This window comes from Pristis pectinata, chromosome 12, assembly GCF_009764475.1.
Source record: "Pristis pectinata isolate sPriPec2 chromosome 12, sPriPec2.1.pri, whole genome shotgun sequence".
Classification (NCBI taxonomy): Eukaryota; Metazoa; Chordata; class Chondrichthyes; order Rhinopristiformes; family Pristidae; genus Pristis; species Pristis pectinata.
Genome location: NC_067416.1, coordinates 37,378,664 through 37,406,186, shown reverse-complemented (window position 1 = coordinate 37,406,186; position 27,523 = coordinate 37,378,664). Strand labels below are relative to the sequence as shown.

At 44.5% G+C, this 27,523-nt stretch overlaps 1 protein-coding gene across 2 annotated transcripts in view; it reads right to left on the bottom strand.

The window, feature by feature from the left end:
* Positions 1 to 16,272, bottom strand: part of LOC127576995 (protein bicaudal C homolog 1-like) — a 254,613-nt gene extending 238,341 nt beyond the window's left edge. Inside the window, exon 1 of one of the 2 annotated variants that reach the window (XM_052027841.1) lies at positions 16,180 to 16,272. In XM_052027841.1, coding sequence (XP_051883801.1) covers positions 16,180 to 16,231 — 52 coding nt within the window. In that variant the 5' untranslated portion in view covers positions 16,232 to 16,272. Of the gene's footprint in view, positions 1 to 8,319; positions 8,686 to 16,179 lie in introns of those variants that run through there. The other variant, XM_052027840.1, reaches the window with a different exon arrangement.
* Positions 16,273 to 27,523: the final 11,251 nt, after the last annotated feature.

Sequence of the window (27,523 nt, the reverse complement as noted above, 5' to 3'; positions counted from 1 at the left end):
CCTCTGGCCCTTCACCCACCCAAACTCTGGATTAACTGAGTGACCAGGTCAGTTGTGAAGCTTAGTCTGTCCACTCAGATAAAGCAGTTCCCCAAATCCCAACAGTTACTACTTGGTGCTGATAGTTTCAGCTGTGTGGCTTAATTGGTTGCAGTCTCATCCGAGTCAGATGGCTCGGTGCTCAGCCCCAACTGCAGGAGACTTGAGGACAAAAGCCCAGGACAGTGCTCTGGTGCTGTGCGGAGGGAGAGCTCGAAGGTGATAAGATTTGAAGTTGAGGCCACATCTACGCTCTCAGGAAGATGTAAAAGCATCCTCAAAAACATTAAGACTGGGACAGTTATCTCTACTGCTCCCAGCAAATCATTACGCTGAGTCAATATAACTAAAAAACATATCTGGCTATTATCACATTGCTGTCTAATGTTTCCTACATTCTAACAGCAACAACACTTCAAAAGTATTTAACCGAGAATAAAGCCTAAAGCAAGAGCGAAATAAAGGCCTCATAAATGCAAGCTCATTTTAAATCAACTTTGGTCCTATGTATTAAGTAAAGCACAGGGCTCATTCTATGTCAACACCTGATAAAGCATTTGGTGTCCACTTTCATATGGGAACGGCAGACTGGACTCATCTTGGGAAGGAGACTGGAAGCAATTTAGTGTCTATACTTCTGTAATCTTCAGCCATCTCCAAATAATGCATCAGTTCTTTTGATGTCTCCTCTTTCAATAGCAGCACGGGGCTCTTCACAACCTTAAGAATCCCTTTCGGCCCACTTATTACATGCAAACCTAATGAAAGACCAGTTTCCTCGTTTTGAGTACATACAAAGATCAGTTGTAATGGGCAATAGAACCAATGAGACACGGAGTACAACGCAATCGACCAATAGGATTTGCAAATCCTTCCAAACAGTTAAGTCAAGGTGGGCCAAATGGCCTCCCCACTACTATCAGCGGATCACTCAAGCAGTCGAGGTGACCACGAAATCCAGCCAGATCTCCAACTTCAAAGTGACTGAGTGTTTTTCATATCAGTTTAAGATCGACAATTAAGCCTCAGTGCTTGTAATTTCAAGATCCCTACTCTCGCTGCTAGCCGCGGAGCAGTAAAATTAAAGTGGGAGCATTCCAATATAAAAAGCTATCAAAGGGAATTTTATGAACCTTAATGTTCTCTCTGAATAACTCACTGGTAAGTCAGTGAATGGCTGAAACGCACACCAAGAACATCCCCAATCTGTAATGAGCTAGATGAGATAAGTTGAGCCAAGTCAACTGCAAGCAAAAAACAGTGAGGTAGTTACCCCCAGGAAACGATATAGTGTAGATGCCAAGCACAGGCAAGATCGGGAGCACATTTAGTTGAGGTGCCCTGACAATTGAAGACCTAGTCAACACACAATTTCAAGTCTCATGTGTGAGTAACAGCCACATTCACCAGAGACTGGACAGCGAGGAACTACACCCAGCCTATACCCTTTGCAGGTGGGTCAAACGGCACTTAGTAAGGCTGATATTTTGCATAAATTTAAATTGCTGAGCTTCCGTGACATCAAGAATCGTTTGATTCTAAACCTAGTGCAGTCTGCCACCAGTTCTATTGGTTCTGCAGAGGTCAGAAGCTGCCTGCTTGAATTATCAGTTTCTGCTGAGTGATACAACCTTAGCCGGGATGGCAGTGAGCTGCTACAAAATTGTAGTGGGTTGGGGTATAATCAAGATACCCAGGAATCCTGTCCCATGGCTCCAGACTACATGTTGGACACCTGAAGTCCTTTCCTCCAAAAGCAGACCCTTGTGCGTTCTCCACTTTCTTCAGCCCAACATTGCCAGAAACACTCAACACATCTGCTTCTCTGCTGCCTGACCTGCTTAGTGTTTCCAGCATTTTTTGTTTTTATTTCAGATTTCCAGCATCTGCGTTTTTTTTTTGATTTTCATTTACTATTGGGACCAACATTTGCTTCTTCAGCTCATGATTAATTTTTGTCCATTAACGCTTCAGTGTATTATCAATATATCCTCCCTCACATCCTCAAGTTCACCCTCAAAGGGCATTCAGTGCTGGTGTTCCAGTGGAAGTGAGGGGAGAAACTATTTGCTCATATGCCTAACCAAGGTAAGGGTGTCTCCCTTTGGTCATGAACATAAAAGCCTCTGGAGCAAACAAAATCCCTGAAGCGCTGAAACATGATGGAGGACAACTTCTGGTATTGGTTTTGGTTTATTATTGTCACTTGTACTGAGGTACAGTGAAAAACTTGTCTTGCATACTGATCATACAGGCATAAATTCACAACCTCATCTGGGAAAGGAGAGCATGCCAGAGGACTCAAGCACCACAACGTGGCCATCTTTGAGAAAGGCATCAAATTCAACTGCAGTACCTACAGAGGCATCTCCCTGGCTGCCCACCATGGGGAGAGTCATCCATACAGTCCTCCTCAACTGCCTCCTCATAGTGAGGATTCTATCCATGAGATACAACGGACATGATCCTCACCATGTGACAAATCTATGAAAAATGCAGAGAACAGCATTAATCATGGTACGTGGCCTTTTTCTAAACTTAAAACAGCCTTCCACTCCATCAGCCAACAGAATGCATGGAATATCCTTCTCAAATTTGACCTGCTTTCAGAATTCATCAGCAACTTACATCTGCTACATGATGTCATGCAAGTTGCAATGCTCACCACAGACCCAATCCCGGTCCACACTGGGGTCAAGTATGGCTGTGTTATCGCACCAATTCTCTTCTCAATCTTCCTCACTGCAATTCTGCACCTTTCAATCAGCACCCTGCTTGGGGGGGGGGGGGGGGTGATTGGGAAACTGTTCAACATCTCTCCAGGGACAAGATCACCCCAACCCCAGTCATTGATTTACTGTACCCTGACAACACTTACGCATGAAGCCAAGTTCCAAGCCATTGGCATTCCAAGCCAAGAGGATGGGCTTCACACTGAACACTTGGACAGCAAGGTTCCCCAACCAACCTGTCCACTATACGTCGCTGCCCTCCAAGAATTAAAATCCACATCTTGGAAATCACCTCTTATTGAAGGAAGACAGTGATGAAGTGTACTGCTAACTCCAGTGCAGGCTTCCGCTGACTGAAGAAAAGCATATTTAAAGACCAATCCCGCAAACCCAACACCAAGCTTATACTCTACTAAATAGCAGAGAGCCTCATCCTCCGATATGCTTTGGAGTCACAGACAACATAGAGCTGGCACCTCAAGCACTGGTGAAACACCACCAGCACTGGTTTGCAGGATTTTGCAGAGGCAATCAGGTGACCAATGTCAGTGCCCTCTTCCAGGGCAACATCCCCAGCAATAGAGACTAATTACGTTCAAACAGCTCTGGTGGGCAGGCACAGTAGTGTAGCGGTTAGCGTAACGCTTTACAACACCAGCGACCCAGGTTCAACTCCGGCCACTGTCTGTAAGGAGTTTGTATGTTCTCTCTGTGTCTGCGTGGGTTTCCTCCAGGTGCTCCAGTTTCCCCCCATTCCCCCCACATTCCAAAGTATGGGTTAGGAATTTGTGGGCATGCTATGTTGGCGCTGGAAGCGTGGTGACACTCGTGGGCTGCCCCCAGAACACTACGCAGAAAGAAAATGTATTTCACTGTGTGTTTCAATGTACGCGTGACTAATAAAGAAATCTTGTCTTACATCACACACATGCATGACACCAGGCCCCCTAGAAACAAGCATTCTGAACTCCAACACTGGGAGAGTTTCCCAGAACATAGATAAAGCGTCAAGGACATTCTCAAAGCCTCCTTGAAAAGGATTTAATGTCACCATTGATTCATGAGAATGCCGGACCCACGACCGATCAAAATGGAGAAGGAGCACCCAGGAGGGCAGTGGACTCTGGCGAAATCCATTCACAAACAGCAGAAGCAGCAGCAGGTTCTAGGCTCCCCACCCACTCACCGCATCAAGCAGAACCTGCCCCATCCGTGTCAGAGTCTGCAGATCCACACAGGGCTCTTCACCCACTTCAGCCCTGTCTGAGAAACGGAGTAAGAAAACCTGATGCAAGTTTAAAAGATTTTTAAAACTTTTTTTTAAAAAGTCCCATGCTTTATTTTGAAATGTAGCTTGAAAGATGAAAAACATTTGAAGGTCTTGATTTCAGCAGTAGCTGGATGTTCCTCCAAAAATAATGTCTGTATCTCGAGAGCCACCCCTCAGTGAAGGCAGACAACGGTGATGAAGTTCACTGCTGCCTGTGTGCCAGCACAGCCTTCAACCAACTGAGGAAAAGCACGTTCGAAGACCAAGTCCACAAACCCAGCACCAAGCTCATGGTCTACTAACCTCAATTAGACTATCATCAATCTAAAAGAATAATGAAGGCAAGACATATACAATCAAATGGTCTGTTACAATAAACCAACACCCAGAAGCTATTTACTTCAAAATCATCGAATGAAACTGTGAGTGTATTGGTTTAAATTGCTTTCAACCTCCAAATCTGGCCTAATTACACAGCAATGATAGCATATTAAGTTCACAAATTAACCTCTGTATGTCTTACTGTGGGTTAGTTAGGGTGACCATTGCATAATTAGAATCAGTGTAACTAGACAAATTCACAGATTGGGAAAGAAAGATTTCCATTTACATCTGTTTCAGGATCTCCCGATGTACTGCACAGTTAATGAAGTATTTTTGTATAAACAGAAGTCTCTCCTGTAATGTAGATCAACTTCAAAAAAACTAAGTTTTCCTTCAAAATAAGTTTATAATCTCAGTTCTTGACAATGGGGAGCCACTGATCAGGGACTGCATAAGATCTTGTACAGAGAGATGGTAGCCAAAGCACTCTGTGTCGGTGTAACATGCTGTATAGTTAAATGTAAACTCCCATGGGAAAACAAGATAGCAGCTGCCAATGACATCCACTGAACAACCACTGTTACAGTAGAGGAGAAAATGGGTCAATGAACGCTAGATACTGATGTCATGTAAAAGGCTGGTGCAGGCTCTTTTAACATTCAGAATGATTGTATCTGAATAGCTTAATAAATACACGTGTTTCAATCCTGTTGAAACTGACAATTTTTGAGTATGAAAAAACCCATGAAAATGATCAGATTGTATGGCTGTCAAACCCACTTTACACACCACTGTCAACTGGGCATAATCTCTAAACTAAATAGAAGTTACACAGGACAAATTATCTAACTGACCAAATATATAATTAGATCAAGTCAAGACAGGAATATGTATTCTCCCCTTCGATGTGCCTTTGTTGCACTGAGGCAATAGAACAGAATTATCTCAGTTTGTTGATTCATGAGAACATCTTAAAAAAAACTGCACCTTTCCCAAGTTCAAGTTTGTAACCATAACTTTTGATATGCATTAAAATATATTCCAGAATCTAATGCACATTGCTACAAAATCCTGAATTCAAATTATTGGACAGTTCAATCTCCCCACACATAGTTTCATTTTACTGTGTTACTTAATACAATTATTTTTACTATAAAAAGCAATTCTCTCTTCTCCCTTCAGGCAGAAGATACAATAGCCTGAAAGCACTACATTGAATGTTACAACACAGAAGTCCAGTCCAACCTTGCACAAGCCCCCTCTGATATAACCAGGCTCAAGGACAGCTTCTACCCCACTGTTATAAGACTATTGAATGGTTCCCTAGTACAATAAGATGGACTCTTGACCGCACAATCTACCTTGTCATGACCTTGCACCTTATTGTCCACCTGCACTGCACTCTCTCTGTAGCTGTGACACTTTACTCTGCATTCTGTATTGTTTTACCTTGTGCTACCTCAAGTGAATTGATCTGTATGAACAGTATGCAAGACAAGTTTGTCACGTACCTCGGTACATGTGACAACAATAAACCAAATCAATTTCATAACAGGAGTGACCCAAGTTCATTTTATCAACCAGCAACAACGCAATATCACGATACACACAAATATGTAGCGCTTTAATGTAAAACTAAACCCTCACTAAACTACACGACCGCACAGAGGTAATCCTACTCAGAGCACAGAACTTTTCTCAAAGCACAAAGATGTAAGGCAGCTCAAACCAAAACATATCACGCTGATGTTTCAGATGCTACAAACAAAACATATTGCAGAATTGACAAAAGAGTTCATTAGCTGATTTGGACGCATAACATCAGGTCAGTCATCTTCTTGGATTGCTACCCGGCAATTCTTTCCTCTTAGTCTGCAAGTATGGACAACCACTCCTCCTGGACGTTAGGATGTTTAACAGAGGTTTAGTAATGGTAGCGTAGCAGTTAGCGTAACGCTATTACAGCACCAGCAACCCGGGTTCAATTCCCACCGTTGTCTGTGTGGGAGTTTGTACGTTCTCCCCGTGTCTGCGTGGGTTTCCTCCGGGTGCTCTGGTTTCCTCCCACATTCCAAAGACGTACGGGTTAGGAGGTTGTGGGCATGCTATATTGGTGCCGGAAGCGTGGCAACACTTGCGGGCTGCCCCCAGAACACTCGACGCAAAAGGTGCATTTCACTCTGTGTTTCGATGTACATGTGACTAATAAAGATATCTTATCTTAATAAATCCAGTAGACAAATCAAGAAACCTCTATCATGACAATGGTTAGAATGTGGATTTAGCTTCCACTTGGAGTCGAGACAAATTGCATAGATGCATTTAAGGGGAAAATAGATAAACACAAGCAAAAAAAAGGATGTGTTGATGAGGTGAGATGGCTTAGAGGGGCTTGTGCAAGGCTGGACTGGATTTCTATGTGTAACATTCAACGTAGTTTTGTGCCTCTTCTGTAATCTATGTAGTTTCCGCACTGGCCCAGATCAGCCTTCCTAGTGTATTCAGGATATCGAATTACAGATTTTCAGTAAATTCTAAATTCAAGTCAAAAACAATTGTACCAATGTTCAGGTACACTTTACTGCTGTCTTTGTAATGACCGTGAATCTGATTGTTGTTTGAAATCCCAACACTTTAAACAAGAAAAACAAACTGCTGGAGGAACTCAATGGCTCAAGCAGCATCTGTGGAGGCAAAGGGGTGGTCAACATTTCAGGTCAAGACCCTGCATCAGGACTGAGATAATAGATGTAAGACAGCCAGTGTAAAGAGCCAAGAGGGAGGGGTGAGACAGAGGCTGGTAGGTGATGGGTGGAACCAGGTGAGGTGGGAGGGGGGGGGGGGGGGGGAGGGGGAGGAGGGGGGGGGGGGAGGGGGAGGAGTGGGGGGGGGAGGGGGAGGAGGGGGGGGGGAGGGGGAGGAGTGGGGGGGGGAGGGGGAGGGGGGGGAGGGGGAGGAGTGGGGGGGGGGAGGGGGAGGAGTGGGGGGGGGGAGGAGGAGGAGGAGGAGGAGGAGGGGAAATGATGCACAAATGGAGCCAGGTGGGTGACAGAGAGAAATAGATGAGGGGGAAAAAATTGGACAGATGTAGCCGGGGTGGGGGAGAGCGATGACAAGATGCTACTCTCAGCCATCACCGATCAGCAGGCACTTACACCAGCGACCCAGGGCACGCGGGTCGTTAACTTCGGAATAAAAGCTTCACAAACCTGTAGATCGACTCACTTTATTTTAAAACTGTACTTCAAAAAAAATGCGTTTGGGCCAAAAACCTGGAATGCCTGCAAAACTCGGCGGGCATTAACCAATGGGTTTCAAATTGTTGAATTGCTCAGATTTCTCTCGAGTTGCAAACAGTATGCTAAAGCTAAATAAAGCCTCAGGCTGAGACCGAGACCTGGTCTGACATCCTTCAATACTACTTGGCGACTGGGCTATAACTTGTTAACGTTTCTTCAAAACACTATTTAGGTTTTGCGAAGAGCAAAGGACTCCCCAGCCTGGAGCCTGGGTCGTGCTGTAGTTATACTGCAGGCTGTTTCGGGAGCTCAATGGATATGAGGGACCCTCACTGGGGGTCCAAGGGTACACTGCATCTGACTCAGTTAGACTGTTACCTCCGCACTCCGGATCAGCTGTAGAAGCGCGGGTTGACTCAGTATGTAGCGGGGCGTCCCGCAAGAGCTGTTGATATAGCGGCCACGCATTGAGTGCAGCTGTCAGAAGTACAACTGGCTTTCCTGGTGAAATAGCAATTTTTAGACATTAGCTGCCAACTGCTCAGAGAGCCGACCCCGCACACGCCCTTGGTTTGAGTTTCGGACTGCACCCTGACCCAGACACTGCATTTGTTGGCAGCCGCTGGTGAAAACTTCCCTGCTGTCTCCCACACTGCCCGACGAGCACAGAGAGGGTTTGTTTGCCCCCTCTCTCTCTCTCTCTTCTCTCTCTCACCTTGTAACATCGCCTCCAGTTTCTTACGGTCCACCCGGAATCTCTCCTCCACCCAGTCTGGGTCAGTACAGTGCGGGAGAGCGTGCCCATCGTCCTCGGAGGCTGCGAGCGGCGAGTCGGTGCTCCTCTCGCTGTTGGAGCCAGGGTCGGTGGCTCCGGGTTCCTGCAGCGGCTGGGGCGCCACCAGGTAGCCGCTCAGAGAGTCGCCCTGAGCCGCCATGGCTTGCAGCAGCGCCGCGCTCGGTCAGTTTCACTTCCAACAGGGGGCTGACCCGAGCCTGGGGCTGGCGTTGGAACTCCGCAACCACATCCAGTCTGCATCCAACTCTCTCTCTCTCTCTCCCCTTCCTTCCCTCTCTCTCTCTCCCCCAACACTGCAGAGCAAATCCATCCGCACAATTCCACCCAAAGTAGTCCCATTGCAACTTAATCTGTAACCTATTACAATAATCATTCCTCAGTGAAACGGACTTTCTCAACGAATGCAGGCAACGCTGAGACGCTGTTACAAACTGCTCAGCATTAACCCCTTGGAGGGAAATTCTGTCTAAAATGGAAAAATGGTCAACATTTCACGAACAGGCAAGAGACGGTGCTGTTAATCTGTGTTTTCTTTGTAAGGTTTTACAGCGGATTTTTTTTTTGGGGGGGGGGCTCTTCTCCAGTACACAAACTGAAGAAGTGAATGAACCCAACTTCCCCCCCCCCTCCCCTCGTCAGCTCGCCAAGATCTGAAGCGATTTCTACTTCCTAAAATACTTTAATCCCCAGAATCAGAGCAGCTACCACTTTCCTGCTCTCACTCCAATCATCAGATTCTGAAATAAAGCAGAAAATGATGGATGCAGTTAGCAGGGCAGGCAGCATCTTCGACCTGAAACGTTAACTCCGCTTCTCTACCCGCAGATGCTGGCTGACCTGGTGACTGTTACCAACATTTCCAGATTTTATTTCAGATTTCCAGCTCCTGCAGTTTTATTTTGTTTTCATCTTCGCCAACTTCTGATTTCAGTCCCTATTGCATGTGGGACAAGTTGTGCCAACTAATCTGCATATATCGTTGATAAAACGACATTGCTTTTAAAAAAGTGAATCATCAATCGTTTAGATTAGAAATTTAGACTCATTTCTGTTGTTGCCACTTCCAATTTGGGCATCCTTTTTGGATGCACTTCAGTGCCTCCACTGGTCATGGCCTGTAAGGGCAGCGTGACCAGTTTACATCGGCAGTCTCATTACACAAAGGTGAAGTAGCCAACACGTCTATCAAGCCTTCCTGAGTTAAAAGTTCCAAAGCACTCCGCAATACCGAAGCCTTTTTGCAGCAAAAATAAATTTATGCATAGCAAGGCACAAAATTTAGTGCAAAGTCAAAGTCGAGTTTATTGTCATATAAATGATATAAAGTATAAAGGATATAAATGAGCAGATAATCTACCTCTGTGATATTGATCCAGGAAGAAATATTACTCGAGAATGGGGTTGGACTCCCCATCTTTGAATAGTGATGTGTGTATACTACATCCAATTGAGGGAGTAGATTAAATATGACATTGATGATACCTGACAGCCCAGCACTGCCTCATTGCTATATTACAGAATGGCTGTGATTGTGTTCAAGCTACTGGAGTGAGTCTTGGACCCAGGACTTCTACTTCAGATGTAAGTGTCACCACTGAACCAAAGCAGAGCAGCCAGAATTTGGAATTGAATGTTAAAAGTAAGGTAACTGACTGCAAGATAGAGACTAAATTACACATGTACATCCTAATTCTATTACCAGTTAGTACCTAGCCTTGTTTTACTTGGATGGGGATTAATTTGGTGAAAAACTGCAAACTACTACTGATATTGAAATCACTTTGAATCTTCACTGTCCATCAAGAATGTGGAAGCTATCAACTCATCAGCCTGGCTTTAATAGTGAGTGAGAGCCACGTTATTCAGTCTGCACTGCAGATTCCATTAAGCCAGGGACTCTACGAAATTCACTGGTGTTATATTTTAATTTTCTACTGGCAAGTTTCATAGGGTGCTTTTGACTTTGTGCAGCCTCACAGATATCACTCAAAAAATGTAGACCCTGAAAGCATGCAGCCCAGTAGAGTCGACAACTCCCAGTGCTGTTCAGTTTTCTTTATAATTATTGACTTTTTATTATGCAAACATATTTGTATTTTACACATAAAATACATGTACTTATACAATAAGTGTAAACTTTTGCACACATATATATCTATTGCCAAGTAATATTTTCTTCATCATTTTCCAAATCAATGTTGATAGAGGTGTTTGGAAGTTACAGCAAACGTTGAATATCAGAAAGTAAATATTAAATCTTGTTTCGGTATTTGATTTTCCATTCTTTTGGCTTGCTTGCATTTACAAAATATCTTGGGGCACTTTCTGCATCCATATAAATGGTCAATTCTTTCATCATCAATATTGTAGTGCTCTTCCTTCTCCTCAACCACGTCCAGTTGTGTTAGCAGACCTCAGCGGCCTCAGGTTATGGAGGAGAATAATTGGTCAGCTTTGCTGCTCCTAATTGTTTCCCAATGTTCTCAGCTGGAAGTCCAAACAAGTTCAGGCTTGGCTTGGATAATCTATGGGCCAGTTTTGTTCTGAGGGAGTACTGCACTCTCAGAGATTAATCTTTCAGATAGGAAGCTATAAGCTCTCAGGTGAACATAAAAGATCCCATGGCACCATTTAAAGAAGAGCTGGGACATTTTCCTGGCACCCTTGTCAAAAGTTATCCCTCAACCTTCATCCTATATCATCTGTTCATTTAATTCAGCTGCCATACGTGGAAGATTTCAGCAAGTCCACTGCAGGAAGTGCCTACAGAACGATGGAGATGACTCTTCAAAAAGTAATTCATTGGTTCTGAAACACTTTGGGACACACTGATGATAAAACACAAAGCTCTATAAAAATGCAAGCTCATTCCCTTGTACCCTTGCGACTAGGATTTATCACTATCGATCCCAAACCCTTTTAACGAGGCCTATTGTGAATCAGAACTATCACCAAGATGAGTTTACACAAACTTTATTACAAAATTAAAATGAAATTTGTGACTGTTACTCATCTTAAAGGTCCTTCCTGACAGGGAGCTACCTAAGAACAGAAGGAAATATTCCAATATGGAAACCCTGATGCAGAATCTCCAGCCTTTCAGCAGTCCCTTCCTAAATAGACACTCCAATCATAGAAATAGCAACCTCTACCCCAGTATAATTACCCCCTATCTGGAAACATACCCCACTATGGAAAACCTTCAGAACCTCCAACCTTTCCTCTTCTGACCCTTCTGATACAGAAAGACAACCCCAATATGAGCACAAGAAATAAGAGCAGGAGTAGGCTTCATGGCCTCTCATGCATGTTCCACCATTTAGTAGGATGACAGCTGCTCTTCCTTTGCTCTTTTTCTCCTGCTTGCTGCTCATAAACCTTGACTCCTCTATAGACTAAATATATGTCTGTCTTGGCCTTAAATATTTTCAATGATTCATAAGAATACAAGAACATAAGAAATAGGAGCAGGAGTAGGCCTTCTGGCCTGTTGAGCCTGCTCCGCCATTTAATAAGATCATGGCTGATCTGGCCATGGACTCAGATCCACCTACCCACCTTTTCCCATAACCTTTAATTCCCCTATTGTGCAAAAATCTATCTAACAGTGTCTTAAATATATTTAATGAGGTAGCCTCCACTGCTTCCCTGGGCAGAAAATTCCACAGATTCACTACTCTCTGGGAAAAGCAGTTCCTCCTCATCTCTATCCTAAATCTATTCCCCGAATCCTGAGGCTATGTCTCCTAGTTCTAGTCTCACCTACCAGTGGAAACACTTTCCTGCCTCTATCTTATCTATCCCTTTCATAATTTTATGTGTTTCTATGAGGTTCCCTCTCATTCTTCTGAATTCCAGCACGTATTGTCCCAGGCGACTCAATCTCTCTTCATAGGCTAACCCCCTCATCTCCAGAATCAATCTGATGAACCTCCTCTGCACCGCCTCCAAAGCCAGTATATCCTTCCTCAAGTAAGGAGACCAGAACTGCACACAGTACTCCAGGTGCAGCCTTACCAGTACCCTGTACAGTTGCAGCATAACCTCCCTGCTCTTAAGTTCAATCCTTCTAGCAATGAAGGCCAACATTCCATTTGCCTTCTTGATAACCTGTTGCACCTGCAAACCAACCTTTGCGATTCATGTACAAGCACTCCCAAGTCCCTCTGCACAACAGCATGCTGCAAGATTCAGGTTCCACAGCTCTCTGGGGTGGAGGATTGCAAAGGTTTACAACCCCCCAATTCACATTCCTTCTCATATCTGTCAGAAATGGGCAAACCCATTATTTTGAAATAACGCTCCCAGTTCTGGATTCCGCCTCTCAATGTCCACCTTGTCAAGCTCCCTCAGAATCTCACTTCTTTCAATAAGATCATCTCTCATTCCTCTGTACTATAGTCAAGGCCTAACTTTCTCAGCCCTTTCCATCAGCCCAGGAATCAAACTTGTGAACCTTCTTCGAACTGCTTCAAATGCAAATAAATCCCCCTTAAATAAGTAGACCTAAACTCCACACAGTATTCCAGGTGTGGTCTCACCATAGCTCTTCACAGTGGCACCAAAGCCCTTTACAATGCATGTGCCTTCCTGACTATTTGCTGACCTTCATGTTGCCTTTGCTTCATGTACAATGCCACCCAGATCTCTCTGTACAACAACTTTCTGCAGTCTCTCTCCATTTAAAGCATATTCTATTTTTCACCAAAATAGATAATCTCACATTTCCCCACTTTATACACCATCTGACAAATTTCTACCATTTCACTAAAGCTATCTATCTCACTTGCAGATTACCTGTGTCCTTACAACTTGCTTTCCCGCCTGCCTTTGTATCATCAGCAAATTTGGCTGCAATACCCTTGGTCTCTTCATCCAAGTTGTTAATGCAGACTGTAAATGGTGAAGGCCCCAGCACTGATCCCTGTGGCACCCCACTTGTAGCAGCTTGAAAATAATCTTGATTTTCTGTTTCTGTTGGTTATCTGAACCTCCATCCATGCTAATATTGTACCCCCAATATAATAATCTCCTACATTGTGAAAAAAACCTTCAGAGTCACAGAGAGATACAGCTCTGAAACAGGCCCTTTGGCCCACTGAGTCCATGCTGACTATGAACCATCCATTTATGCTAATCCTACATTCTCGTCCACTCCCATTCCCCTAGATTCTGCCACCCTACAGTAGGGGAAATTTACAGCGGCCATTTAAAAAGGCCAAACAACCCTACCAACCTGTATGTCTTTGGGATGTGGGAGGACCCAGAGAAAGCCCACATAGTCTCAGGGAGAATGTGCAAACTTCACACAGACAGCGCCCGAGGTCAGGACTGAGGCCAGGTTCCTGCCACTGTGAAGCAATCGCTCTACTAGCTGCACCACTGTGCTGCTCAACAAGTAGGGTTTGTTCATCCTATTTATTGCATCCTCAATGTCCTCCAATAAACTCGTCAAACACATTTTCCTTTTCATAAAGCCATTATACAATTACTGCTCAATTCTGTAATGATTTTTTTCATCAGCATATGGCAGCTCAGTGATTGAGGTTGGAATGACCTTGATTTGGGAACAGAGTCCTTGAGATTTCAACCCACTGTGGAAAACAAACTTCTTCCTGAGGGATGGTCATGTGCTATTTCTTTAATTCCAGCACATGACAAACTAACTGGTCTATAGTTTCTTGCTGTCTCCCTCCTCTCTTGATAAGGTTTGTTAGGGTTCTGCTTTACAAATCCATCGAGATCTTTGCAAATCTAAGGAACTTTAGGAGTTCACATCCAATGCATCCATTATCTCTCGTTACAATATTAAGCCCTTTGGCATTCATAAATTCACTAAGTAGCTTATTACTCAGTTGCCTCCTTCCTTCCCTGTGGCTGGGCATCCTTCACCTACTCTTTCCTCGGACCCTCTGCCCTCCCCCACAGCTCCCTCAACCCTTCCCCACAAGTTCCCCAGACCCTCGTTCAGTCCCTAGCCCTCAGGAAGAAGTTTGTTCTCCACAGTGGGTTGAAATCTCCATTCCAGAATCAAGGTCATTCCAACCTCAATCACTGAGCTGCCATATGCTGATGAAATTTATGCATGCACATGTTGAGAGATTGACTCCAACTTACATCAACTTATTCACTTAAGCATACAAGACAATGGACCGTATATTATACAAAGGTCCTCTGTACACCTGTTCCCACTGCACAACACTGCCCTCCAACAATACAAGTCCATGATGAGACCTTAGAAAATATGGATGGCTTCCTATATCTCAGGAGCCATCTCTCAGTGAAGGCAAACAATGGTGAAATTCATCACCAAGTTCAGTGTGTGCCAGCTCAGCCTCTAGGCATCCGAGGAAAAGAATGTTTGAAGATCAACAGCGCAAGCCCAGCACAAAGTTCATGGTCTACCATTGAACAATCTTTAGACAGAGGTTGAGAGATACTTGATAAGTGGGTGCAAGGTTACCAGGAGTCACAGGAATGTTGAATTAAGGTTACAATAAGATCAGAAACAATCTTATTAAGTGGCAGAGGAGACTGGAGGGGTCATGTCCCCTACCCCAGCTCTCTTAAGTTGCCAAATAAGTGAGATTTTTTTTCTTCTTGTAATGCCCAAACGCAATTTAAAACCAGAAGCACAGAAAGGATTTGCTTTTCTTGCTTGGAGACCTTTGGGTCAAAGATGAGCCAGTATAATCTTAAAAATGCCTATACAGTACAATATAATATTTTATTCCTGAGGCGCATAGTCACACCAAAGAGAACACATTGGAGTGGCTGGAGTGGGATGAAATGTCCCGTCGTTGTAATTTCCCGTGATCATTATGAACTCATCGACTTGACTGGGACATTCACTGCATGTTGGGTTACAAAACACAAAGAAGTGTTTTTCCCCTTATGTCCCCTTTGGCAGCTGCCCAGTGCTGTGGTGCAGATGTGTTGGGTTCCTGGCAAGTTGCTTGCTTCTTAGAACAATAATTAATCAAAAATTTTGACTCAAGGAAGTTCTGGCCATTATCCTACTGGGATCAAACGTTGACCCTCTGGCAAAGCCGTCACTCTCAACCATCACACATTTATATTTTAAAGACGTGTCTTTATGATCACTGCCTATTTTCACTGACTGTCCCTTTTCCTTTCTTCCTGCCTATTCCTACAAAACATCATTTCACACTTTAACAATGTCACAGTGCCATCTTCAAACACACTGTCAAAGGAATAACACAATATGGCTCAAAATCTGGATGCCGTCTCTGTGTTTATCAGAAATTGGGTCCCTCTGCTCCCAAGTGCAGAAGGTTATGGGGCCACTTTATTCTGTGGGTTTTTGCATTGTTTGTTTCTTCCTCGCTTCATGTTACCCAATCCTCTCTTCAACCATCCACAGAGACGATGCTGTAGCTGTTCCAGTTTGCAGTGTGTTCTACTCCTTGCAGCACTGGGTAAAGGTAAAGGAATGTTTAAAAGCATCGAGTGCAGAAGTATTTAGCTTTGGCCCACGCGAAGCAAAATAACACTGGGAAGGGTTCCTCCACCTCCTGATGTTGGTGAACTGTTAACGTATGACTACGGTAGGCAAACCAGCTTTCCAGCATGCACACTCATCCTTAACCCCAGCCAGTGAATCAAATTCTACCCCTAAAGAAAAGGGACCAGAGAATGAGAGCTAGAGCATAAAACCAAGTTAGGGGAAATCAGACAGAACTGAGTGAACCATCAATAAATGAGAAAGCATGGAACAAGCCAGCTGCCTCAATAAGTACAGAGTTCAGAGTTTCATACCTTCTCTGAAGCTCTCCTCTGACATCACTCTCTCCCCGCACGAGCACAGCATTCTACATACATCTCAGTCGAATGGACAGGCATGTTAGTGTAGCAGTTAGTGTATCGCTTTACAGCGCCAGCGACCCGGGTTCAATTCCTGCTGCTGTCTGTAAGGAGTTTATACGTTCTCCCCGTGTCTGCATGGATTTCCTCCGGGTGCTCCGGTTTCCTCCCACATTCCAAAGATGTACGGGTTAGGAAGTAGTGGGCATGCTATGTTGGCGCCGGAAGCGTAGCGACACTTGCGGGCTGCCCCCAGAACACTCTACGCAAAAGATGCATTTCACTCTGTGTTTCGATGTGACTAATAAAAAAATCTTATATCCATTCTTAGAAGCTCTGCTACTAATGCCAAGCAGCTCAGTTACTTTCATGTGAACAAAATGCAGTTGAAAGAAAGAACTGGCACCTTTCATAATTTCAAGTCGTTATTTACAGGCAAATAACTAATTTTGGTGTGGTAAGTGTTGTAATGCAGCAGCTTACAAGTTCTCACAAACGGACGAAGTAAATAATCAGATGATCTGCTTCAGCAGTTGGTTGAGGGATGAACATCAGTCGTAACTCTAGGAGCACTCTCCTGCCTTTCTTCACATTGGGGTCTGGCATCATTTATCTTCATTGAGGGGGAGACACGGGTTTTTAGTTTCACCTTGTAACTTGGGACCTCTGACAACATACAGCCACTCCAACACTTCATTGAAACATCAGGTTGGATTGTGTGTTCACATCCCTGGAGTAGGATTTGAACCCACAGTCTGATTCGGAATCGATTGCACTACCACTGAGTCTCAGCTGGTGTGCTCTGAACAAGATAACTGTGAGTTAGAATTTACTTTGAGAACACACACCACCAGGCTTTAGGATGGCTTCTATCCTGCTGTTATCAGACTCTCAAACGGACCTCTTATATGATAAAGATGAACTCTCGATCTCTCAGTCTGTCTCATTGTGGCCCTTGCACTTTATGTGTCTACCTGCACTACACTTTCTCTGTAACTGTAATGCTATATTCTGCTTTCTGTTATCGTTTTCCTTTTGTACTACCTCAATGTACTTATGTCTGGAATGGTCTGACTGGCATGCAAACAAAAGCTTTTCACTGTGTGTCAGTACATGTGACAACAATAAACTAATTACCTTTTTGTGACTCAGCAAAGGAGGGTCAATCCATGAGTCAATTCTCATGGACCCCACACAGTCTGGGCTCCATGAGAATAATCTTGCTGCATGCTGTTCAAACTCCCTTCCACCCTGCTGCACGCACACATCCAATCTCTGCAGAATGCGTCCTCCCCGACACCAACAGAGCCAGCTCTCCTCAAATTATACTCAGTAACTTTCTGGAAAAAAAACAATCACTTAGCCATTAGTCCCAGCGCTAAAAAGAATGAAATTATGAGGAGGAAGGGCCTTTGACCTGAAACATCAACTCTGTTTCTCTTTCCACAGATGTTGCGTGACCTGAGTGTTTCCAGCAGTTTTTCCTTATGAGAATAGGTTGCATGAACCATTTCCCTTCAGAAAGGAAGACTGGCGTATGCTTAGGAGCATTCAAAGGATAGGATCGATAGGGGGAAAACTAGTTCCTCCGGGCAGGATGGTTCAGAATGAGTTGGGGGTAATCGTAATGTTAAAAATTTATTATTCAGGGTGATACTGCATGGACATATCCAAAACATTGTGGGCCGAAGGGCCTGTACTGTGCTGTAATGTTCTATGTTCTATATCAGGAAGTACTTCTTTATGTCTGGAGATGGAGGACTCCCTCTCTCTATGAAAAGCTATAAAGAAATTTCAAACTCCTATTAGAGAAGGTTTTTAAGGGCTACAGAATCAAATTGAGTCGGTAGAATTATGATACAGATCTGTCATGATCCGACTGAATTGCAGAAAGGGTCCAGTGGTCCTCCTCTATTTCCTACGTTCCAGTAGAGGGACTGCATCCAATGAGAAGGAGACAACCAGTTTGTATTCCATTCAAATTCAACCCAATCTATCTCAAACTCTACCGATACTCTACAGGCAAGATTCTATAGGCCAATTTTACCAATACACAGAACGAGGAGAAAAGATCACAGGGTATGTTGGGGTATGGGATATTTTTAAATTTTTTAAAAAATTTATTTACAGCGTGGTAACGGGCCCTTCTGGCCCAACAAGTCCGCACCGCCCATTTTAAACCCATATTAACCTACCCGTGCATCTTTAGAATGTGGGAGGAAACCGGAGCACCCGGAGGAAACCCACGCAGACACGGGGAGAATGTACAAACTCTTTACAGACAGCGATGGGAATCGAACCCCAATCGCTGGCGCTGTAATAGCGTCGCGCTAACCACTACGCTGCCGTGCCGCCCTACGCTACCGTGCCAGGAAGATTGTGACGGGAAGATTGACAAAGTAGTTGACATACAAAATTTGAAATCCATTCCTGAAATCAAAAAAAAGACTTGAATAAGCCCTGTGTGAATGTTGTTTCCAGCATGGACTGTATCCAAAACAATTTTTTTTGCCCTGAGTTCCTGTTTAGGTAATGAATTAAACCTAACAGCAGCTGAAGGACAAGTTAAATCCCATGATTATGACACAGGTTAATTATCTGAACAAACTGCAACCGCATCAATGCAAATCAAGCACTAATATTTGAAACGTACAGCACACAGGAAAGCCTTGCAATCAATGGTGCTGTGCCCTCTGCCGGAGAAATTAACTCCATTCCTTACTCTTTTCCTCCGGGTGCTCTGGCTTCCTCCCACATTCCACAGTTGTAAGGGTTAGGAAGTTGTGGGCATGCTACGTTGGCACCGGAAGCATGGCGACACTTGCAGGCTGCCCCAGAACACTCTACGCAAAAGATGCATTTCACTCTGTGTTTCGATGTACATGTGACTGATAAGGGTAACTTATCTTACCTTATCTTTTACTTTATTTCCCCCTTTCAAATATTTATCTGCTCCTCTCATGGAATGTACTTTGTCTCACTGTTTCTGGAAGGCCATTCAAAGGGTCATAAAGTAAAATTCTCCAGCCTTCTCCTGTCATTCCTTCAATAATCATATCCTACATTATCATCTGTTAGACAGCAGAATGACACCATCACCATTTCAAGGATGTGTTTTGCTAGTCAACCTGTCCCTTGTTAACTAGGTGCTGTTTGTTTGTTGTGACTGGTTGAGAGGAGCTTCAGTGCCATCTCTGGAAACAGCGAGAATAACAGAAGGGTAACTATTATCCTGAGGGTGGAGTAAATCCGAATACTTATAAGTACCATTAAAATTAAATCCTGCTGATTGCTCTCAATCAGACATTTAATGTTGCTAACTCGGTGACTGAGTAGGTCCTCTGGCAGATTTCTCACAGCCGTATTATGATGTGGGAGATTCCAAAAGCATGGTGGTATGTTGACAAGCGAATCAGACCAATTGGGGTCAGACCTGAGGAATTCAGCTGCAGCATCAAGGCCTTGAAAGGGAAGCCTCAGAGTTCAGATGACAAAGAAGGGAAGCCCTGGATTGCAAGAACATTAGAGAAGGAGGTGTTCAAAACACCACAGCAGGTCAGTCTGTATGTTTTGAGGCACTGGGGTTATTTGGATCAGAGCACAGTGGGAATGTGATTTAGAGGTGAACAGACATGGAGGGAGAAGTGGAGAGGAAAATTCAGGAGACTGTGGATTTGAAAATTTCTATAGTTGACTGTATCCCCTTCATAGTCCAAGCAGAATGATTATTCCACCGAACATCCAATTGGTTCTATTCATCTAACTACAACATCTGTCAAACTGTGCAGGAGAATGGCCTTAAACTGAACTGGGAATTAATACTGTAACTCCCACTGTGGTGTGAAGCAGCAGTCAGTATCAGGTTAGAATACTGGGGTAATTTCAATGCTGGGGATTTTTTGATGGAAGGGAGGTCTGTGCTAGAGGATTCTGCATCAAATGGTTCCATTATTTGGGGGACTTTGTTTCAAAGTTTTCTGTCTTGGGGGCTGTTATTTTAAGGGTTGTGTCTACTGGGTGGGGGGGGGGGGGAGGTGTTTCTGTATCAGATGATGTACCAGAGAATGGGTTCTGTGTGGTGATGTGTTTCTGTATTAGAGACTTGATTATCTGGGACTTCTGCATTGAGAGGTGTCCTGAAATATTCATGATTTGGCAGGGGGAGGGGGCGGTGGGGGTAGATGCACAAGGAGGATTCTAGGACTGGGAGACTTGCCTATTTAAGACAAAGGTGAGGAAGAATTTCCTCTCTCCTTGTAATGAATCTTGGGACTGTTTTACCCCAGAGAGCTGTGGATGTCAAGTCATTGAATGTATCCAAGACTTTGAATGTAATAAGACCAAGAAAGATGGACAGATTTTTGGAATGCAGGAGAATCAGGAATTATGGTGATTAGGCGGGAAAATGGAGCTAAGGCTAAGATAAAATCAGCCATCATCCTATTGAAAGGCAGCACAGACCTGAGTGGCCACGTAGCCTACGCTTGCACCTCATTTTGGGGTGGGGATTAGTAGTAGGTGATTCTGGAACAGGGTCTTCTAATTTGAGATTACATTTCCTTATTGGGATTTGCTACATTGGGAAGGAGTGTTTATTTTTAAAACAAAGGCTCCAGAGTGGGGAAAAGGTGGTGATTCTGCAAAGTTTCTTCTGCAGGTTGCAACCCCGAAAGCCAATTTTACACAAGGCCCTTTTGTTGAAGATTGTCCCTCCAGGTTTACCTGACGGTGTAAAATAAAATACCCATATACATGCACAACTCTCATTCTTATAGAGACACAAGAGACTGCAGATGCTGAAAATCTGAAGCACACACAGTGGCGCTGGAAGACCTCAGCAGGTCAGGTGATGAAGGGTCTCGACCTGAAACATCAACTGTACATTTCCCTCCATAGATGCTTCCTGACTTGCTTCTCAATGCAAGGGGGGAGTCCTTCATTTTAATGAACTAACTACATGGGCCTAAATTTATTGACAGCTTTAAAATGATATTCAGGATTCATTTCTGCAACCAGATTAGAAGCAACACAAGGTGTGTTACTGGTGCTGCATCTACTGGGTCAGTCTCAAGTGGTTGAGAGGTGTAGGGTCAGATTCCCTGGGAAAGCAGTCTCAGCTCACTTGGGTCTGCTGCCACATAGAATTTTAATCCAATGCTGTGCCACACCTGGTTTGTAGAGCTTCGTTCGATTTCCTGGGATTCTCTTTAATTGGACTGATCTCAGTATAACAGCTTAAAGGTGCTCTAGATCTTAAAACATTGCCACTTTAAACAGCTGGGAAAAGGCTCTACACATAATTTGTCCAGGCATGTGTGCAGTCACCTCCTGGGCAGCATGGCAAGAGGTCCAGCAAGGCAGACGCGGTGTAATGTAGGTGGAGTACTGCTCAACTGGAACCCAATCTCCAGCATGCAGTTCAGACAAGGAAACTGCTGTGTAAGTGCGGGCTGAGATATACAGGAAACATGCTTATTGAGCCCCATCTGGTGGCCATTTTGAGAATGGCAGCGGTCAGAGCGCAGACATGTAGTGGAAAAATGTGGACACCGGCCACAAAATTATGATAAATCTGACAATTTGCCAGATTCGAAAATGCATGAATTGAAGATAATATGCGAGCGGAGAAAAAAAAATGGATTCACAATCAGAGTACGGATAACAGAGTAAATAAAACAAGTTGGTATTGAAATACTTGATCATTCCCTCAGGATATTCCAAAGTGCTACAGAAAGTCCTTCCAAATTTGACCACTCGATTATATGGGAAATTTGCAGCCAATTTCTGTACAACAAAACCCCAAAAGGAGGAATAAGGTAATGTTTGGATCATCTGATTTTAGTACACTGATCCTTCGTTTTGTGCATGGGAATGTACTCCCCAGGAACAAGAGTGCTATTGGAACCAGCAGTAAACAGGGTTCTGTGAGCGCTTCTGTGCTGGGAACATGGCGGTCCCCCATTAATGAATCACCCCATGGGGTCAGTGTGGAGAGACCACCTGGGAGGCCTGGGCGAGTTGTGTGATGTAGGTTGCACGCTGGCCTACACGATACCTGGGTTTGTTACTGCAGAGAAACCTCTGGGCTGGCAGGAGACATGCAGCCAAAGAGAGGAGTCAGCAGTTTCCTCACATCCATCAGGAGGTGACGAGAGAGACCAGAGGATCCGAGAGGGCGGTCACACTTGGACTTCCCAGCAATGGACGTGGGATTAGCCCCACAATCTCGATGCTGAGCCTGCCCAACGCTAACCCTCCACAGGGAGCCTTTCCACACTGAGCCCACGGGACGAATCATTACTGGGGGGAGTACTAGCAGAGGGCAGGGAGTCGCACCAGGCTCCTGGCAGGACAGCGCACAGCCTGAGAGAGGGTCTTCTTTAAAGTACAGTGGGGTGCAGACACTGGGAGCAGGAGCTCTGTAATGAATCAGTGCCCTGTGCTGATGCACAAAGCTGGCTATCAGTGTCGTGCTGGAGACACAAGAGACCGCAGATGCTGGAACCTGGAGCAAAATACAAAATGCTGGAGGAACTCAGTGGGTCAGGAAGCATCCATGGAGTGCAACCACGAAGAAGGCACGCCAGCGGCCCTACCTCGTTAGGAGTTTGCACAGTAGTGTAGTGGTTAGCGTAACTCTTTACAGCGCCAGCGACCTGTGTTCAATTCTGGCAGCTGTCTGTAAGGAATTTGAACGTTCGCCCCGTGTCTGCATGGGTTTCCTCCAGGTGCTCTGATTTCCTCCCACATTCCAAAGACGTACGGGTTAAGAAGTTGTGGGCGTGCTATGTTGGCGCCGGAAGCGTGGCGACTCTTGTGGGCTGACCCCCAGAACACTCTACGCAGAAGATGCATTTCACTGTGTGTTTTGATGTACACGTGACTAATAAAGATATCTTATCTTGAGGAAGTTTGGTATGTCGCCAAAGACTCTTGCAAATTTCTACAGGTGTACAGTGGAGAGTATTCTGACTGGTTGCATCACCGCCTGCTACGGAGGCTCCAATGCGCAGGATCGAAAGAGGCTGCAGAGGGTTGTAGACTCAGCCAGCTCCATCACCGGCACAACCCTCCCCACCATTGAGGACCATTTTCAAGAGGCGGCGCCTCAAGAAGGCGGCATCAATCATTAAGGACCCTCACCTCCCGGGACATGCCCTCTTCGCATTACTACCATCGGGGAGGAGGTAAAGGAGCCTGAAGATCCACACTCAATGTTTTCAGGAACAGCTTCTTCCCCTCCACCATCAGATTTCTGAATGTTCCATGAACCCATGAACACTACTTTGTTATTCCTCTTTTGCACTATTTGTTTATTTTTGTAACTTATTGTAAGTTTTATGTCTTGCACTGTGTTGCTGCTGCAAAACAACAAATTTCAAGACATATGTCAGTGATAATAAACCTGATTCTGATTCTGATGTTTTGGATTGAGACCCTTCATCTGGAGTGAAAGAAATTGGATCAAGTAACTTGCTCCCCCCTCGCTCCTCCTTCCCCTCTTCTGATCTACCCAGTTCCTCCAACACAGACCCAACCAACCTCCCCCCCACAGCCCTCTATCACCCTGTTTCTTTCCCCTCCTCCACCCACTCTATCAGCCCATCACCCACACATTCCTCCAACTGGGTCCCCTCTCCTCACTGTTCCCATCTGCAGCCCTTTGCCACCTCCACCTATCACCTCCCAGCCTCTGTCATTAACTCCACTCTTCCCTACTCCATCTGCGTATCACCAACCACCCCCCCCCCCCCAACTTGGAGCCACCTGTCACCTGCCAGCTCTTGCTCCGCCCCTTCCCCTCACCTCCTTATACTGTCTATTCCTCCTCCATCTTTCAGTCCAGATGAAGGGTCTCAACCGGAAATGTTTTCTGTCCGTTTAACTCCATAGATGCCGCCTGACCTGCTGAGTTCCTCCAACCTTATCTTTGCACCAGTGTTCTGCTGTTAAAGTGATGAAATGGACCATGACAAGTGTTCTTCAAACTGTGCCATGGGATCTTACACTTGTGGGAATACAGGCAGTTCATCAGTGCCTTTTTTCAAAGTTGGCACCTCTGACTCCGAACATCAAGCTGGACTGGGTGCTCAGCAGAGGTTATTTTCAGAGCAACAAACAAACTAGAACAGTAATGACAGGAAGCAGAAGCAAAAACTAAAGAGAATGAAACAAAGGATAAGGTTTGGATAATTGGAAAGCAGGTTAACAGCATTATCCTAACAACAATAACGTGCAATTATATGGTGCCCTTAATGTAGTAAAATGGGCCAAAGAATTTAGCAGGAGTGTAGACAAAGGTATTTCACACAAACTCGATCAAAAGTGTAGGGCTTAAAGTGCATCTTAAAAGAAGAGAAAAAGGTGGGAGAGGCAGAGGGGGCTAGGGACAGAATTCCGGAGCTTGGGATGGAGGATGTCAAAGGTGGGGAGATGGAAATCGGGGACGAACATAAGGAACTGGAGAAGTGCACACATCTGGGAGGTGCAGGTCGAGAGAGGATTACAGAGGTCGGGAGAAGGCGGATCGTGGAAAGAATTAAAAACAAGGGTGAGCATTTTAAAATCGAATCTTTAGTCACCGTGGAGGTAGTGAAAGCAAGCTCAGGAGTGAAGATGGAACAGTGGCCAACAAAGTCTGGTGTTAAGTATTTGATGCATTAGAAAACATCGTCCCATTCTTAACGTCAAGGAAAAGACAGCACTCAAGTCCTTGGCCAGCTGAGGAGACACTGAAAGTTTCATTCCTGTAGTCCCCAGTCACCACTTAATCAACTTGAACTGCTTGATGTGTTGTACAATATTGAATAGCTGACAACTGTACCCTTTCCCACAAGCTATGCCGGTTTCACCAGCTGTTACATACTACAGAAGTGCCTTTGTTTAGCTAACAGCAATATAAAATAAGTACTGCTGTTAATTCCCTACACCTCAGTGCCACCATCAGTGATCCCAGCCAACCACACTGCAACAATACCTGGCTTGTGCAAGGAATTTTACCTGTGTTAGGTCAGTGCAAGTTATAGCTCACTGGGCAGCTGGTCTCTTGCCTCAGTCAGAAGGCTACGAATTCAAGGTTTAGGAAGTGGTTTGTTACAGCAACAACTTGTAATTATACAGCACCCATAATATACTGAAACATCCCTTGCACTCTACAACAGAACTACAAGATAAAACACTGACACAGCCAAACAAGGGCACATGGGTGGCATGGTAACACAACAGGTAGTACCACTACCGCACAGCTCCAGTGACCTGCATTTAGTCCTGATCTCAGGTGCCGTCTGTGTGCAGTTTGCACAATCTCCCTGTGAACTTGTGGGATTACCCCCAGTGCTCTGGTTTCTTCCTAGTGCTGGCATGTTAACTGGTTACTGTAAATTGCCTGGGGTGTACGAAGGTGTCTGTAGAATCTGTGGAGGGAGTCCAGAAGAAACGTTTCAACCCCAAGACTGGTGGGAAAGTAGAATTGGCTACTATTGGTTCTGGTAGGGGTGAATGGTACAGATGCAATTAGGAGGACTCAAATGAGAAGCAAATGGCGGGTTATACTGAAAGAGTTAGGGGAAGGAGGATGGGAAGAAGCTTGATGCAACTTGTATGCCAGCATGGATTGGTTGGGCCAAATGGTCTGTTTCTGTGCCATACATCTTATGTAAAATTATACTTGCAGATATAATTTATCCTTGCAGGTATAAAGTTTATACTTGCAGGGCTGTGTGAAGTTTAAGGAGATTAATCATTTGGGGAGATAGGATGAAATTGTACCCTCATGCATTGAAACCACCCCTGCTTTCTATGCGGGGGAGGGGGTGGGGGGAAGAAAAGTGATGTAATTTTTCCATTTACCTTCTGTCAGGACACTAGTAATTGAGGATGTCAATAAATTGCGAGTCTCTGCATTCAGGCAGCAGTCCCATCTTTTGAGGCACATCTGGCATGAGTCACCTGTAGGTGCCCCTTCCCAACCCTGTGCCTGCATCCTCGCTTGTAGTGTGTGTGAAATATCATTTCAAGATTATAAACAAGAGCATATAACTTGTTGGAAAAGGATCCTGACCTTTTTAGCAAGTGAAATAACTTTACAAGGCAACTGTTGACATTCTAAATTCTCAAGACAAAACTGGCTCAGCCCTATCCCTATCCCCTATCCCCAAAAGAGCTGGTCATTGACTTCAGGAAGTGGGGCAGAACACATAGCCCTGTACGTATCAATGATGCTGAGGCAGAGATGGTTGAGAGCTTCAAGTTCCTAAGTGTAAATATCACCAATGTCCTTGTCCAACCATGTAGACGCTATGGCCAAGAAAGCACACCAGCGTCTCTACTTCCTCTGAAGGCTAAGGAAATTCAGCATGACCCCATTGACCCCCATCAATTTTTATAGATGCACTGTAGAAAGCATCCTATCTGGATGAATCACAGCTTGGTGTGGCAACTGCTCTGCCCAAGACCGCAAGAAATTGAAGAGAGTTGTGGACTCAGCTCAGCACATAACTAAAGCCAGCCTCCCCTCCATGGACTCTCTCTATACTTCTCGCTGCCTCAGTAAAGCAACCAACATATTCAAAGACCCCTCCCACCTGGCCATGAAGATACAAAGCCTGAAAACATGCAACACCAGGCTCAAGGACATCCTCTATCCTGCTGTTATAAGACTCTTCAACAAACCTCTTATATGATAAGATGAACTCTTGCCCTCACAATCTACCTCTTCATGGTCACTGCACTTTCTCTATTACTGTAACACTATATTTGAATTCTGTTATTGTTTTTCCCTTGTACTACCTTGATGTACTTATGTTTTGAAATGATCTGCTTTGGATGATTTGCAAAACTAAGTTTTTCACTGTAGCTCGGTACATGTGGCAATAATAAACCAATTCCAATTCCAATTCCAATTTGTGAAAACGTAAAGGTGAAAACAAAATCTACTCAGAACCTAAGACTGTGATAACAGACATATAACAATATAGTGATGACTCACACTGCTAGACCAAATGCAAACAGAAGGAAGCCAAGTAAAGTATCAACCATTGACCAAGTGCTTCAAAAGAGCTGGTACACCATCTCCCCAACTGACTACTCATAGTCCTGACTGTGCACTTCAAAACAAAATAAAGGCAAGGAGTTCAGATTAACATTTAGGCCAACATCCACAATTAGCAGAGGTAAGGGTTGAGGGCAGGATAAATTACCCATGTGTTATTCAAAGATAGAGCCAACAACACTCAGGAATTTAGAAAGCAGATGGTCACAAGACTTGTTCCTCCTCAAAACAATATTTTCCACCACAACT